The sequence below is a fragment of the Vitis vinifera genome, chromosome 12 (genome assembly GCF_030704535.1).
Source record: "Vitis vinifera cultivar Pinot Noir 40024 chromosome 12, ASM3070453v1".
Classification (NCBI taxonomy): Eukaryota; Viridiplantae; Streptophyta; class Magnoliopsida; order Vitales; family Vitaceae; genus Vitis; species Vitis vinifera.
The window spans coordinates 19,878,682-19,892,345 of NC_081816.1; the positions used below are offsets into that span (position 1 = coordinate 19,878,682).

The 13,664-nt window shown below is 32.4% G+C and overlaps 2 protein-coding genes across 3 annotated transcripts; one reads left to right on the top strand and one right to left on the bottom strand.

Annotated features, from left to right (window-relative positions):
• Positions 1-1,194: 1,194 nt before the first annotated feature.
• On the top strand, positions 1,195-8,792 carry LOC100267001 (arginine and glutamate-rich protein 1-like). 2 transcript variants are annotated; one of them, XM_010659399.3, is made up of 5 exons: positions 1,195-1,379; positions 1,485-2,706; positions 2,829-3,047; positions 7,692-7,911; positions 8,412-8,792. In XM_010659399.3, exons 2-5 carry the CDS (start codon positions 2,702-2,704, stop codon positions 8,676-8,678), a joined length of 711 nt encoding a protein of 236 aa, XP_010657701.1. In that variant the 5' UTR covers positions 1,195-1,379; positions 1,485-2,701; the 3' UTR covers positions 8,679-8,792. The 2 variants fall into 2 exon arrangements, with proteins under 2 accessions (XP_010657701.1, XP_010657700.1); XM_010659398.3 differs by having other exon boundaries at positions 1,198-1,379; positions 1,485-1,649.
• A 3,016-nt stretch (positions 8,793-11,808) lies between these two features.
• LOC104881005 (uncharacterized) lies at positions 11,809-13,397 on the bottom strand. Its single transcript, XM_010659553.1, has 3 exons — positions 12,605-13,397; positions 12,280-12,513; positions 11,809-12,134 (listed from the first exon to the last, which is right to left on the bottom strand). The coding sequence occupies exons 1-3, from the start codon at positions 13,395-13,397 to the stop codon at positions 11,809-11,811; spliced, it is 1,353 nt and encodes a 450-aa protein (XP_010657855.1).
• Positions 13,398-13,664: the final 267 nt, after the last annotated feature.

Consider the following 13,664-nt stretch of genomic DNA (forward strand, 5'->3'; position numbering starts at 1 on the left):
TTAGTCTTTTTTATTTAAAAAAAAAAAACAAAAAAAAAAAAAAACATCATTTAAGTCTTCTCGAGGTAAAAATATAATTAAAATTTAAAAGTGAAATTAAAAACAAAATTTTCAAAAATTTTGGTTTGGCTTAAAACCTACCACTTTTTCCCATACCTTCATTTCTTTTTATTTTTGTAAAATTATTATTTCAATCTTATTTCTATTAATAATTTTTCTAGATTTAATTAGTTCATCTTAATCTTAATATATTTTTGAAAATTGAAGGTAATTGAAGGAAGTTTGTTTGGATATGTTTTGATGGCCATATTAAGATTTTATGATTAGATATTTTAAAAAATAAAAATAATACCACTTATCTTGTTAAGACTTTATAAATAACGTAAAATTAGATTATTTTTGGGATTTTTTAAAATTTTTTTAATCTAGGTATGTTTTATTTATTTATTTAACTATTCACTTTAATAAAAAAAAAAGGTTATATTATTGATATATCATATATCTAACTCCTATTAATACTTAGGTCATGTTTGGATTGTTGGAATAAAAAATAAGCTTATTTCCATTTATTAATGTGTTTAAATTATTTTTTAGAACGAAAATAAAAATTAAAAATTGTGGAAACTATGAGGTCGCTTGGGTAACTATTTTAAAAAATAGTCTTCAAAAACGGTTTTTAAGAATAATTTTTGAAAACTATTTTATGATATTTTATAGAATAAAAATATATTTGAAAACTTAAAATATTTTAAAACAAATTTTAAAATAATTTTTATGTACAATAATTTATTTTTAATTATTTTTTAAAACAATCATTAGAAAATAATAGAAAATAACTAAAGAGATATTTTCTGAAAACATTCTATTTTCTGATCTTAATAATAAAAAATAAAAAATAATTTTTAGTTATTAAACGTTTTTTTTAAATTAAAAATCATTTTTTAAAACAGTTCGATATTAACTAAATCTCATTTTCACTTGAATTTTTATTCCTCTCTTCCGCGTAGAATCATGATTTGATTTTTAGAAATAATTAAACCAATAATAATAATAATAAAATAAAATCGTTTTAATTTTGATTAATAAAAATAACAAAACAAATTTATTTGTCTTATAATTAAAATAAAAAGTAATTTAATTTTTTAGAATTAAAACAAAATTAAAAGACCCCAAACCCAAGCAATGGTTTACTGCTACGGGCCCACAACAGATAGTTACAGGGCTAATCTGAAGCTCAAAAACTCCTTCAAGTAAAGCCTTTACCTCTTTGTCGCCGCTCTCTTCTTCAGCGTCTCTGTGGGGTTAGGGTTTCAATTTTTATTTTAATCGCTTCTCATGATAGTATTCCCTTTTCTGAATCCCTCGGATCGTTTTAATAGGTAGGGTTTTCACTGTTTTCCTTCATTTTCCTCTTTTTTCTCGCTATCCAAACGCCAGGTTTGTTGATTTATTTTGTTTGTTTGTTTGTTTTTTTTTTTTGGCAGCTGAGAAGGTATTGTGTTGTATACTGTCTTCGAGATGCCGCGGGATTTGTCTCGATCGCCATCGTACCGGCGGAGGTATTCGCCCTCGCCGGTGGGCCACAGGTATGGCAGGAGGAGCCGGAGAGATCGAAGCCGTTCTCCCTATTCATCCTATTCTCATAGCAGGTGATCCCGTTGGTTTTCGATGCTTTGCTTGATTTATTTATTTATTTTTGTGAATTTTTGATGAGCAATTTTTAGAAAGATGGTGACTGACTCCATATCTCTCATCCGGAATCAAAATCCAAAACCTTCGGGTTATATGTACGCAGCTTATCCTTTTCTTATCGTTGATCCCTCCCTTTGAGGATAATGATTTATTGCTTGGAAAATTGCTTGTAGGATGAGAATTTGTGGAGAATTTTGGGGAATGTTCGATGTTGGATTATTGTTTTCAATACAGAGATTCTTCTTTGTAATTTAAAAGACAAAGCTTTAGCTGCTGTGCAAAAAAGAGAAAGAAAATGCTCTTATAGTCCACTGAGAATACAAAAATCCTTTAGATCTTCCTTTTGGATAACTCTCAGTTTAGTGTAGAAAATCAAGTACTTCTCGTATTAATCCGAAGTCGTGACTTTACATAAAGTATGACAAACTTGAGTTTACAGCTCAAAAAACATGGTTGATGTGATTTTTCTGTTTGTAATTGCTTATTATTTTGGCTTCTCTGTTTTACATGTTCAAGCAGACGAGAGATTGGTAGTTAGATTGTGTACTTTGAGAACGCATATGATTTTGCTGCCCGGAGGTTCTCCACCTTTAATCAGAAAATTGATCATTTACATGCTTATGATTGATTTCCATCATGCTGATGTTCAAGTATTGGCCCTTTGTTCCTCGAGTTGATGATTATGTTGCTCAGTTTTTAGACAATCGACAATATCTGGATGGCCCATCTGACTGTTTGGAAACCTATCTTTCACATGGAAACCAGAAAGATGCCAAAAACAAATATTTGCAGCAAAATAGTGATAGAATGCATTCCTTCTATAAGAAAAGAAAATAAATCCCCCCCTGCCCCCCCAAAAAAAAAAAAAAAAAAACCTCAGTTTCTTCCCCATTATATGGGAAGTGAGCAGGTGATAGGTGCCGATGGGTGTCCTTTTGTTGCTCGATTGTGACATTAGCTTCTTCATGTGATAAAAGATGGAGCACACAAAGGTTATTCTTAACAATGCATGAGGTAACTGTATATGCTTCTATATTATCATGCTAGATGGTGGGTTGGCTTGAAGCTTTTTTATTATACACATTCTATTATGTCCAAAATTCTGTCATTCTTAAATATCTTTTGTTATTATACAGACGAAAAAGTCGTTCTATCTCCCCACGACGCCGTAAAAGTCGATCACCATCTCCAAGACATCGTAAAAGCCGTTCTCCAACACCGAGGCGATACAAGAGACAAAAAAGTAGTGCTACATCACTGTCTCCTATGCATAAATCTTCTAGTCCAAGTCTTGGGTCAGTAGATCACAAAAATGCCAGCGAAAAAGTGAGAAAAGAAGAAGAAGAGAAGAAAAGGTATTCAATCACCTCACATCCTTGTTTTAAGTTATATTGTATTTTTCCTCGAGTTGTTTTTATCTTTAGGTAAAATCTAACTTCCCTATGCCTTTTTTTTTCTTTTTTTTCCAATTTTCCTCTTATCACATTATTGACTTTTGTTGTATTTTGGAAGTCCATAGATTAAATTTGTATGGTTTTTATTAGGGTTTGGAGAAACTAAACTTAAGGGTCGAGCGACATTCTATAAGTTGCAAGATTTTGGTTCTAGGTCTATTATGGGATTTAAATTTTGTTAAGTTTCATTCACGTGCGATTTTGAATTCCTTCTTGTTGGTAAGGATGATGAGTTTGGTCTGTGCCCCTTGGTTTTTTGTAATATGATTTGGTAGTGATTTAAAAATCTGTTGAGGCTTAAGCCTTGATGCTCGCGTCAATGCTAGGTTCTGGAAATTAGCATTGAGGCTATGACCTTGACATAGGGTAATAGAGGCTTATGCCTCACTTTTTCTAGGCTTACAACCTTGAGGTTATAGCCTCGTGTCTATTGAGGTTATAGCCTTGAGTCTATTGAGGCTTAAGCCTCAAATACTCAAAAAAGGTTTTTAATGGCTTTAGGTCTTTTTGAGCTTTCTGTATATCTCTTATAAGAGGTTTAAGTCTGAATATTCAATGTTTTTAATGAGTTGTGCTTTTGTGGTTTGTTTATTTTTTTTATTTTTTTATTTTATGGATTTATAAGTTTTGCCTTGCATCCAAGACTAGGGTCAAACTTCTTACAAAGTAATGGCTTAGTTGGTTACTAATTAACCCTTTAAATGGAAAGGGAAAGAAGAGGTTAAGGCCTTATTTAGTAACTGTTTTTGAAAATATATCTGAAAAGCAGTTTTTGAGAATAATTTTTGAAAACCATTCTCTGATGTTTTATAGAGCAAATGCCTATTTGGGAATCTGAAATGTTTTTAACTTTTTTTCTATGTTTTTAAATATGTTTTAAAAATAACTTTTATATGTAGATCTTTATTTTTAGTCATTCTCCACATTTGTATAATTGTTTTTTAAAATAACCCTTAGAAAATAAATGCAAACAAGTAAAAATAACTAAAAGATGTTCTATGAAAACACCTTGTTTTTTGTTTTTAAGAACATAAAATTGTTTTCTGTTTTCTAGTTGCCAAATATGTTTTCTTGTTTTTTTATTTTGGAGAACAAAAAATTATTTTAGAAAATAGTTACCAAACATACCCTAAGAAGTAGAAATGAAAAAATTATAGGCCATTGTAGTGGCTAATCTTATTATTTATAGATAAAGGAAAATGATCATTGCAATTAGTGGATGAAGAACAAGAATGGGTGAACATTAACACTAAAGGAAAGGATAGTAGAACAATTAGATATGATTATGATTCATTAGAGGAAGTGATGATAATATTGAATATTATTTGATTAAGCATGAGAGAGTTGGATTTTAGAAGAGAGAGAGAAACATAATTAGAAACTATTGACAATGACATAATTAATTTTATTACTCTGAATTTTATGGTTTTCTTATTATTTAATTTTCATGTGATTTTATATTATTATTATTACTACTGCCAATGAGATTTGCATTATTATTATTATAGATGGGACATGGTCCTTTTTTGCAATTAGCAATAAGGACATTGAGATTTGTGTTATTATTATTATAGATGGGAGTATGGGACATGGTCTTTTTTTTGTTAGTGCATACACCTTATTGGTAACAAGGACAATGAGATTTGGTTTTACATGACTCTGAGATTGTATACATCAGCTTGTCTTTTTCACTCATGACTAGTTTCATTTTCCAAAGATCATTTAATATATATGTTTGCTTTTTCTAGGAAAAAAAGTGATACTTAAATATTAAATTAGAGTTGAATTTTATGGTTTTCTTATTATTTAATTTTCATGTGATTTATATTATTATAGATGGGGCATGGTCCTTTTTTTGTTAATGTATACACCTTATTGGCAATAAGAACAATGAGATTTGCATTATTATTATTATTATTATAGATGGGACATGGTCCTTTTTTGCAATTGGCAATAAGGACATTGAGATTTGTATTATTGTTATTATAGATGGGACATGGTCTTTTTTTTGTTAATGCATACACCTTATTGGTAATAAGGACAATGAGATTTGGTTTTACATACAACTCTGAGATTGTATCAACAATATTAATTAGCAATGCATTCAACAGGTAATGGGGATCTTGGGCTATATGTACTAAAAAAACATGCACATTTCTCTAAACATCATCTTATCTTTTTCACTCATGACTAGTTTCATTTTCCAAAGATCATTTAATATATCTGTTTGCTTTTTCTAGGAAAAAAGTGAGGCTTAAATATTAAATTAGCATTTTTTACAAAGTTAAGAGAAGAAAAAGTTGGCGATTCCTAGCTGTAGAAGTGGAAGTAAGAACTTGTGCATTTCATGAAAATTGAGAACCCTTGAGCATTATGATTCTTTTCTGACTATTTAAGCATTGTGCACTATTCACAGGCTCAGGCCATTGCTGAGCTGTAAAGGGAAAAGCTTAGCCCAGGGAGAATGTGCTAGGCTAAAAAATTATTGGCTGCTAATTTTGTTTAACAAGATAAAGAAACAGGTCCTCATCTCTTTTCCAGACCAAAAAGTGTTTATTGTTGTCTGCAATTTGCCATGTTTTCTTTTTGCTTCCAATTAACATGCTAAAAAAAGTACTATTGATGGTTAAAAAGAAAAAATAGTAGGTGATTAATGGCTTTTTGTTTCAATTGACAGTAATCCAATCACAGAGTTTTAATGCTTTATATGAGATTTCTGGCATCATGATGGTAATGTGCTAGTAATCCATGATATTAGATTAAGGAGCTTGTAAATGAAGTTATTTTTCTCAACTTAGGGAATATTCCTTGTGTACTAAACTCTGAGGCTCTGTTTGAATCGTAGAAAGTAGCAGGGAAAGGAAAAAAAGTAGGTAAAAATTCAAAATATCTTGTTTGGTTTACCTTGAAAAATACATGCCAAGAAAAATCAAATATAGTGAAAACTATTTAGAAACTTGTGCATTTTCCAGTTCTTCATTCTTTATGTAGGAGAGAAAAGAAGAGAAATAGATTGGAAAGTTATGTGAGAATTTTAATAAGCTGAAACCTATCTTTTATTCTCGTCCATTTTTTCTTTTCTTCCATTTTCTCATTTATTTTCTTTTCATCATACTCTTTGGTTTTATATCATGAATTGCTTCCCTGAAATGTTTCTCCTGAAAGACTTAATTGCATGCCATAAAAGCATTTGCAAGACCAGGGGCATTTATACCAGTTGTCTATATTTTATAACATCAAAAACTACCCATGTTAATAGGGATGTACGGATGTAGGTTAACAGATGCAAAATCCATTCTCTTGAGTTACTGAAATGCTTTGTAAGAAATCAATGGTACGAGTATTAATTAGACATCCTTGCATATATGGATGGAATTATATGACTGTTGTTCATATGCTTTTTAGCCTCCCTTGTTAGGAGGATATGGTTATGGGTTCCCTTGATGTTTTCTGGGCTGGCTAAGTTCAAGACCAACCCTACCAAATGGTTAGGCTTCAGATTAGTGTTTTAGGACAGAGGATTGGACTGTGCCTGGGCTATATAATCATCATGGGTTTATGGAAAATACTTGGAATACAACCTACCAAGATCATAATGTAGTTATTGTAGCGGGTGGGTTGGTATTATTTTGGGAAATCCTAAGTGTAACTACTGTACTTATCCCATTTCCCATTTTTCCGCTTAAGAGGCCTATCTATAACATGACATTTTGATTATGGCACAGTTAGGAGAGATCCAACAGAATGATAAAATAATTATTTGATTAGCCACCTTGGGGTTCATTTTTAGTGAAGAATAAAGTGTTTTTTAGTTGTATTATATATCTTTATGGTTATTCTTTCACTTCTAACCTATCAGATATGGCCTAAAAGGGATCCAACTTACATCAGTCTTGGCTGACCCAGGTTTAATGTTTAACCTGATCCAACCTGACCAACTTGCAGCCTCAGGGGTTCCTTCTGTCAATTTAAAATTTCATGCTTTTCTTGGCATAGAATCACTAGTTCATTTGCCTTTGCTTTATGCACCCAACACTCAATACTAAGAGAAAAAGCAATTTATTACACAACATTCAGACTTCTGATTGTCAAAACTGTATCTTAATACAAGGATTGGAGTATTTCGGTGATTGTTAGTTTTAAAACTGCGACAGGTTTCTTGACATTCTTCTCCACAGGCTTTTCTGAAGGAAGATACTGCTATAGTTCAACTTGTTATATTTGATGATCAATTGGTGCGTCGTTTATCTACTGTTCACCAGTTTTGAAACTCATTTATTTGGTCATCAATTAGAGGTATGCCTTATAAGTATAAGCATAAACATGTATTTAGTGCCTTCATTAACATAAAGGTTAGTTTGCCTTTCATTGTAGTTATGTTACATGATGTAAGAAGTGGAAAAAAGTGGAAATGACGTTTGCCATCTTGATCATTGTTTCAATTTCAACTGTTGTCTGGTTCAAAGATGTTGAAAATCAAAAGTGCTGCATTTTCCCCTCCACAACAGTGGCTACTTTCCCCTTAACTTTTTTTCCTGTTATCAGGCGTCAACAGGAAGCTGAACTGAAACTTATTGAAGAAGAAACTACAAGGAGAGTGGAAGAGGCAATTCGGAAGAAAGTTGAAGAGAGCTTGAACTCTGAGGAGATCAAGCTGGAAATACAGAGGCGCCTGGAGGAGGGTCGGAAGAGGCTCCTGGATGAGGTTGCAATTCAACTGGAGAAAGAGAAGGAAGCTGCTCTTATTGAGGCTAGACAGAAAGAGGCAAGTATTTTCTGGAAATAATTTGAAAGGCATGTTTATGTTTCTGTCATCATGGTGCACTGATACTTGTTTGGGTGCTTGGGAAATAATCTTTTCTTTTTTATTCCTTTCCCACTAAGTCTTGACCCTTATTTATACAGAACAATGAAAAAAGTTATAACTTTCTCATACATTGTCTTCTATTTATTTGCTCATGCAATTGGGTTCTCAGATGAAGTACCCTTGTATTTTATAGGATATGGAGTAAGAAAAAGCTAATCTATGAAGGCCCATGCTTAGCCTGTAAGAGAAATACTTTGGTGTTATTGGGCCACCTCCTTTCTTCTTTACCATTTTTACCGTCACTAGGGAGAGCCCCCGGAAAATGGCAGCTTTTGAGCAAAAACCCAGCTATTCCTGTTGTGGTGATCTTATGTTACCTCTGGTTTGCAATTGAAGAATTTGCACTGCAATACATATAATTTTGATTGCTTCTCATTTATTTTAAATTGTTTTCACAGGAACAAGCTCGAAGGGAGAAAGAGGAGCTGGAAAAGATGCTTGAAGAGAACCGGAGAAGGGTGGAAGAATCCCAGAAAAGGGAAGCCTTGGAGCAGCAGCGGAGAGAGGAGGAAAGATACCGGGAGTTGGAACAAATCCAAAGACAAAAGGAGGAGGCTCTGCGAAGAAAGAAACAGGAAGAGGAGGAAGAACGGGCAAACCAGATGAAACTTTTGGGTAAGAACAAATCCAGACCGAAGCTGTCGTTTGCGTTAGGTTCAAAATGATTTGTTCACACACATTTAATCCCTTATGGGGTTGGACTTGGATTTCGTGCTTGTCTTGTAATTCTAAGGAGATATATTTGTTTAAAAAAAAAAACACAGTTTTTGGTGTGCTAATGTCCATATTGAGTTGTCCAGCAAGCTTTATAAACTTGAAGAATGATTGGTGCTCTGCGCAGCTTCTCCAGAAACTACACGGCCCTATGGCTACATTGGTTGGCGTAAGGATTGGATTTGCTTCCATGTAACTTTTATAGAATTACTGTGAGGAGAGTAAGTGGTTGAGTTAAAGTGATTTAAGAACTTAATTTAAGTCATTAAAATTAATTTTAAGTAATAAGTAAAATTAATTAAGTTATTTTTAAGTTCATATATTTATTTTTATTTATTTCAATTATTTTTATGATTTTTTTTGTTATTCTATTATTTTTACTGTTAATTAATTCCCTTTATTCTAGTTATAATTTATAAAAATAAATATATTAATTTAATTATTTAAAATATGTTTTAAATTAATTTTATCAAATAATTTTAATAGTTAAAGTAAGAATTAAATAATAATTATTTCAGTTTTACCAAACATGAATTTAAATTAATGATAGAGGGAGAATATAAATGTAAACAAATATAGGTTATGTATGTTTGTTGTATGTATTTCAACCATATTGTAAGGAAAAAAAAAAAAAAAAAATCTAATATGGAATCGGCATGCGTACATGTCTTATTCACTCAAAAACTTTTGGATTGAATTTAATTCTTGATGTCTGTATCAGGATGACAAACAATCTTGGTCCTCATTGTTTGAGGTTTCTATGGCCAAAAATGGATTGGGGGTCCTCTGTTGTTGCTTTTAGGTTTTCAAAACTTTAATGCTCTTTTCATCCATCATGGCTCATTATTGGGCATAGTGCCTTTTCATCTACCATCATTCGACTCTGATTGAAGGCTTCGTCAGGAGTCTAGGATTCTGTTATTTGAGTCAAAAGGATATCTCTCGTAAACATGAAGTATAGTTTTTTTCGTATGAAAATATTTTTTATTAATTTTTTTTATTCTTATCTTATATTCAAGCACTTTTTGATATATATATATATATATATATATATATATATATATATATGGAAAGAAAGAAAAAATAGAGTTAAAATTGATAAATTGTTTTTATTTATTACTTCAAACTCATTTTATTTATTTTAATTCATCAATATAAAGATTAAATAATTTAAAATGAATAAATTTTTAACTAATTTTAATTATATTTAACTTATTTTGGAATTTTCTACATAACAACTAAACATGAGAAAATAATTTTTTTTAATATTTATTTTTTTTTCCTTAATACTTTTCGGGTACTAAACACAACCTTAAAAATTGACACGTTTCCTTTTGTCCACATTATTATTTATTCATGTAGGTCAAATATGTTTGTAAATATCTGTATAGTAAAATGTTTTAAATTTGACAGAAATTTATATCAAATATTGTTGAATATATAATTTAATATTACTCTTCTTTTTTTCCCTTTTCTCATATTGGTTTTCACTTAAATATTGAAGCTTTTTATTTTATTTTATTGGTATACAACTTTGGTGTTTCTTGCAAATGTTTTGGGGGTTGTGCCAAACAAAATGTGTTTCTTGTATCAGTTAATTATGAAATCTGTTATTCATTTTTATTTTGAGAGGTTAATATGATACTAAGATTTTGTCACAAGATGGTATACTTTAAATATAAGCTCACCAAAATAGTTCAATGTTGAACATTGGAAAAAATTCTTTCTTTTCTTAAAATTTGAAGGAAAATGTTTCAATTAATTTTAAATCCATTTTTTTATAAGTAAAAGATAGCTTATAACTGGGCCCCATAAAAAAGGAGGCGTGTAACATGAAGGGTACAATAATTAAATTAAAAAGAAAACAAATAAAATTACAAGTTGTCGATACGTTGCTGTATCATTCTTGAATCTAAATAACATGACATAGTAGTAGTACATGATGGGAAAAACCCGGATCTCTTAGTTTCCCAAGTTCTGATCATACCTCAGATTCAAATGTTCCTGAATCAAATCCACACGGTGAAGATGAAGATTGAAACCGTAGAAGTCTCGTAAACTCGAAGTCTTCTACTCGATGACTCGAACCTTGATCTTGACATAGTTTTGGTGGGGAGGAAAAGAAAGTAGAAGCCATGACTCTCTATCTTTCTGGATGGTGGAAGACCAAGCTATGGAAACCCTAACCCCTAGGGAGTATTTATAGGGTTCTTAAATGGGCATAAGTGACTGGAACCCACATGGGCTTGGATAACTTAATCTAACCTAAAATGAGTTCTAATAATTAATCAATTAGCCAAATCCAAAGACCTTGTTCACTTACTCCTATGCAATATTGTGTAATTACCAAAACACCCTTATACACAAAAGTAAACCTAGAGTTAATCTGACCCTCATAACCTATGCCAACAAGGTATATGAGTTCAGAACGGGGACCACTAAGACCTATAGGAATACTGACTCCATCATAATCCAATTCTAAAGTTGATTCAATATCCCACTACAAAGAATCAACTGAACTCCAATATCCTATATAAATAACAACAAGACACCAAGTGTTTGGGTTTGTGACCTGCTATTCATTGTGTTTAGTCTCCCTACGAACCAATATCCGTAGTTTAACAAGGTGAAAGTTATCAGTCTTTCAAGACTACCTCTACCATCATTGAATTACAGATCCTCCTATTGTGTGCTCAATTAACATATCTTAGCTCTCAAAGAGACTATGTTAAGTTCCACTTAAGGAATTACTATGACCATAGTTTCCATGAACACACCTTCTTAACCGAAATTCTCTTTAAGCACCTTTAAAAGTTTAATTTCTTGCTCTTCAGTTAATGTAGCTGAAATTACCACAAGTTTTTCTTCATTTTCTTCTAAATAAACATACTTTAAACTATGTGGTAGGGACTTTAACTCTGGTTTGCTGATCTCAACCTCTTCCTTTTTGTTTTCTTCATCATTCTCAACACTGTTCAAAGATTGGATCGTATATTTTTCTTTCCATTTTGTAGCAACTTGAACACATTCTTCCTTAACGATTGTTAAGAAAAATTCATCTATATTTTCTTCCATTAACTTTTATGTGTGTTCTTGCACCAAGGCCTCTATAAGGCATGCTTCCTCATTTTCCACATCATCATGGTCCATTGGTTGCTTGCATAAATTGAAGACATTCATTTCCACTATCATGTTCCCAAAAGATAACTGCATCAATCCATTTCGATAGTTAATAAGAGCATTGGCTGTAGCAAGGAAGGATCTCCCAAGCATAATTGGAACATAATTCATACCCTTTTTCAATGGTTCTGTATCTAACACCACAAAGTCCACTGGGTAGTAGAACTTTTCAACTTGCACCAAAACATCTTCGACTACTCCTCTGGGTACTTTAATCGAACGGTTTGCTAAAGAGAGTAGTAGTAGCCTTAAGCTCTCCCAATCCAAATTGCTTATAGATTGAATATGGAAGCAAATTCACACTAGCTCCCAAATCTAACAAAGCCCTTTCCACGAATGAATCTCCAATCTAGACTGAGATGGTAGGACAACCTGGATCTTTGTACTTCACCATTGCCTTATTCTCAATGATGGCATTGACTTTCTCGATGAGGAATGCTTTCTTGCTTAATTTAATCCTTCTTTTCACAGTGCATAAGTCTTTGAGGAACTTTGCATAAGTAGGAACTTGCTTGATCATATCAAGGAGTGGAATGTTGATCTTCACTTGCTTCAAAACTTCCAAAATCTCTAAAGTCTTATTCCCCACTTTGTGTCTCTGCATAGCTGAAGGGAAAGGCAAATGATTGGAAACACTCATTTTATTTTTGCTCACAATGACTTCCTCATATTTTTCAGACGCTTTCTCATTTCTAACATTTTTTCTCCACAGTTGGTTCATCTCTAGTAGGAATATCTTCACTTACAGGTAACTTGGGCCCTTCATATTCTTTCCCATTTCTGAGTGTGATAACTGCATTGCAATCTTCCTTTTGCACTTCAAAAACTTCATTTACTCCTCTCGGATTTTTCTGTGGTTGAGCTAGGAATTTTCCTTTCTCTTGAGATAAACTTACAGCAAGTTGGCTCAAAGTGGTTCGAATATCTACTAGTTCTTGAGATGTTTGAGCATTTATCCTATTTTGATCTTCATTACGCTTGTCTTGCTTCTGTATAAACTCTCTCATCATGTCTTCCAGGCTTGAGTTAGATGATGAGGTTTGATGTTGCTGTTGAAAATTCTGAGATGACATACCTTGTGGTTGAAAACCTTGCTGCCCATTAGTCTGATTACCCTGAAATTGGTTTCCTTGCTGTTGAAACTGGCCATTGTTACCTCCCTTCCATGATAGATTTGGATGATTCCTCCAACCCAGATTATAAGTGTTGGAATATGGAGAATTGCTAGAATATTGCTTGTATGTCCCTAAGGCATTGGCTTGCTCTGTAAACATATCTTGCACTGCAGGTAGAGTGGGACAAGATTGCACACCATGTTCCGTAGACTTACATATCAAGCACAGTTGAGTTACCCCATCATTGACTATTTGCACCTCTTGAACTCCCTTGGCTTCCAAATCATCCAACCTTCTCATAACGGTTGCTAACTTTGCTTGGACATCTAAACCCTCTGGTAAGGTATACACTCCACTAGCTCTTGCTCTGTTCATTGTTCTATCTCTAGATGGTTCCTTGACGATTGGTTCATCCCAACTTCTAGATACCTCAACAACATAATCAAGGAATTGAAATGCTTCATCGGGGTTTTTATTCATGAAATCTCCTCCACACATAGTCTCGAGAAGTTGTTTCATTGGTGGTGCCATGTCTTCATAGAAATACGAAACTAGCATCCAGTTGTCAAATCCATGATGGGGGCATGCTGCAATAATCTCCTTGAATCTTTCCCAACATGCAAAAAATTTCTCATCCTTCAT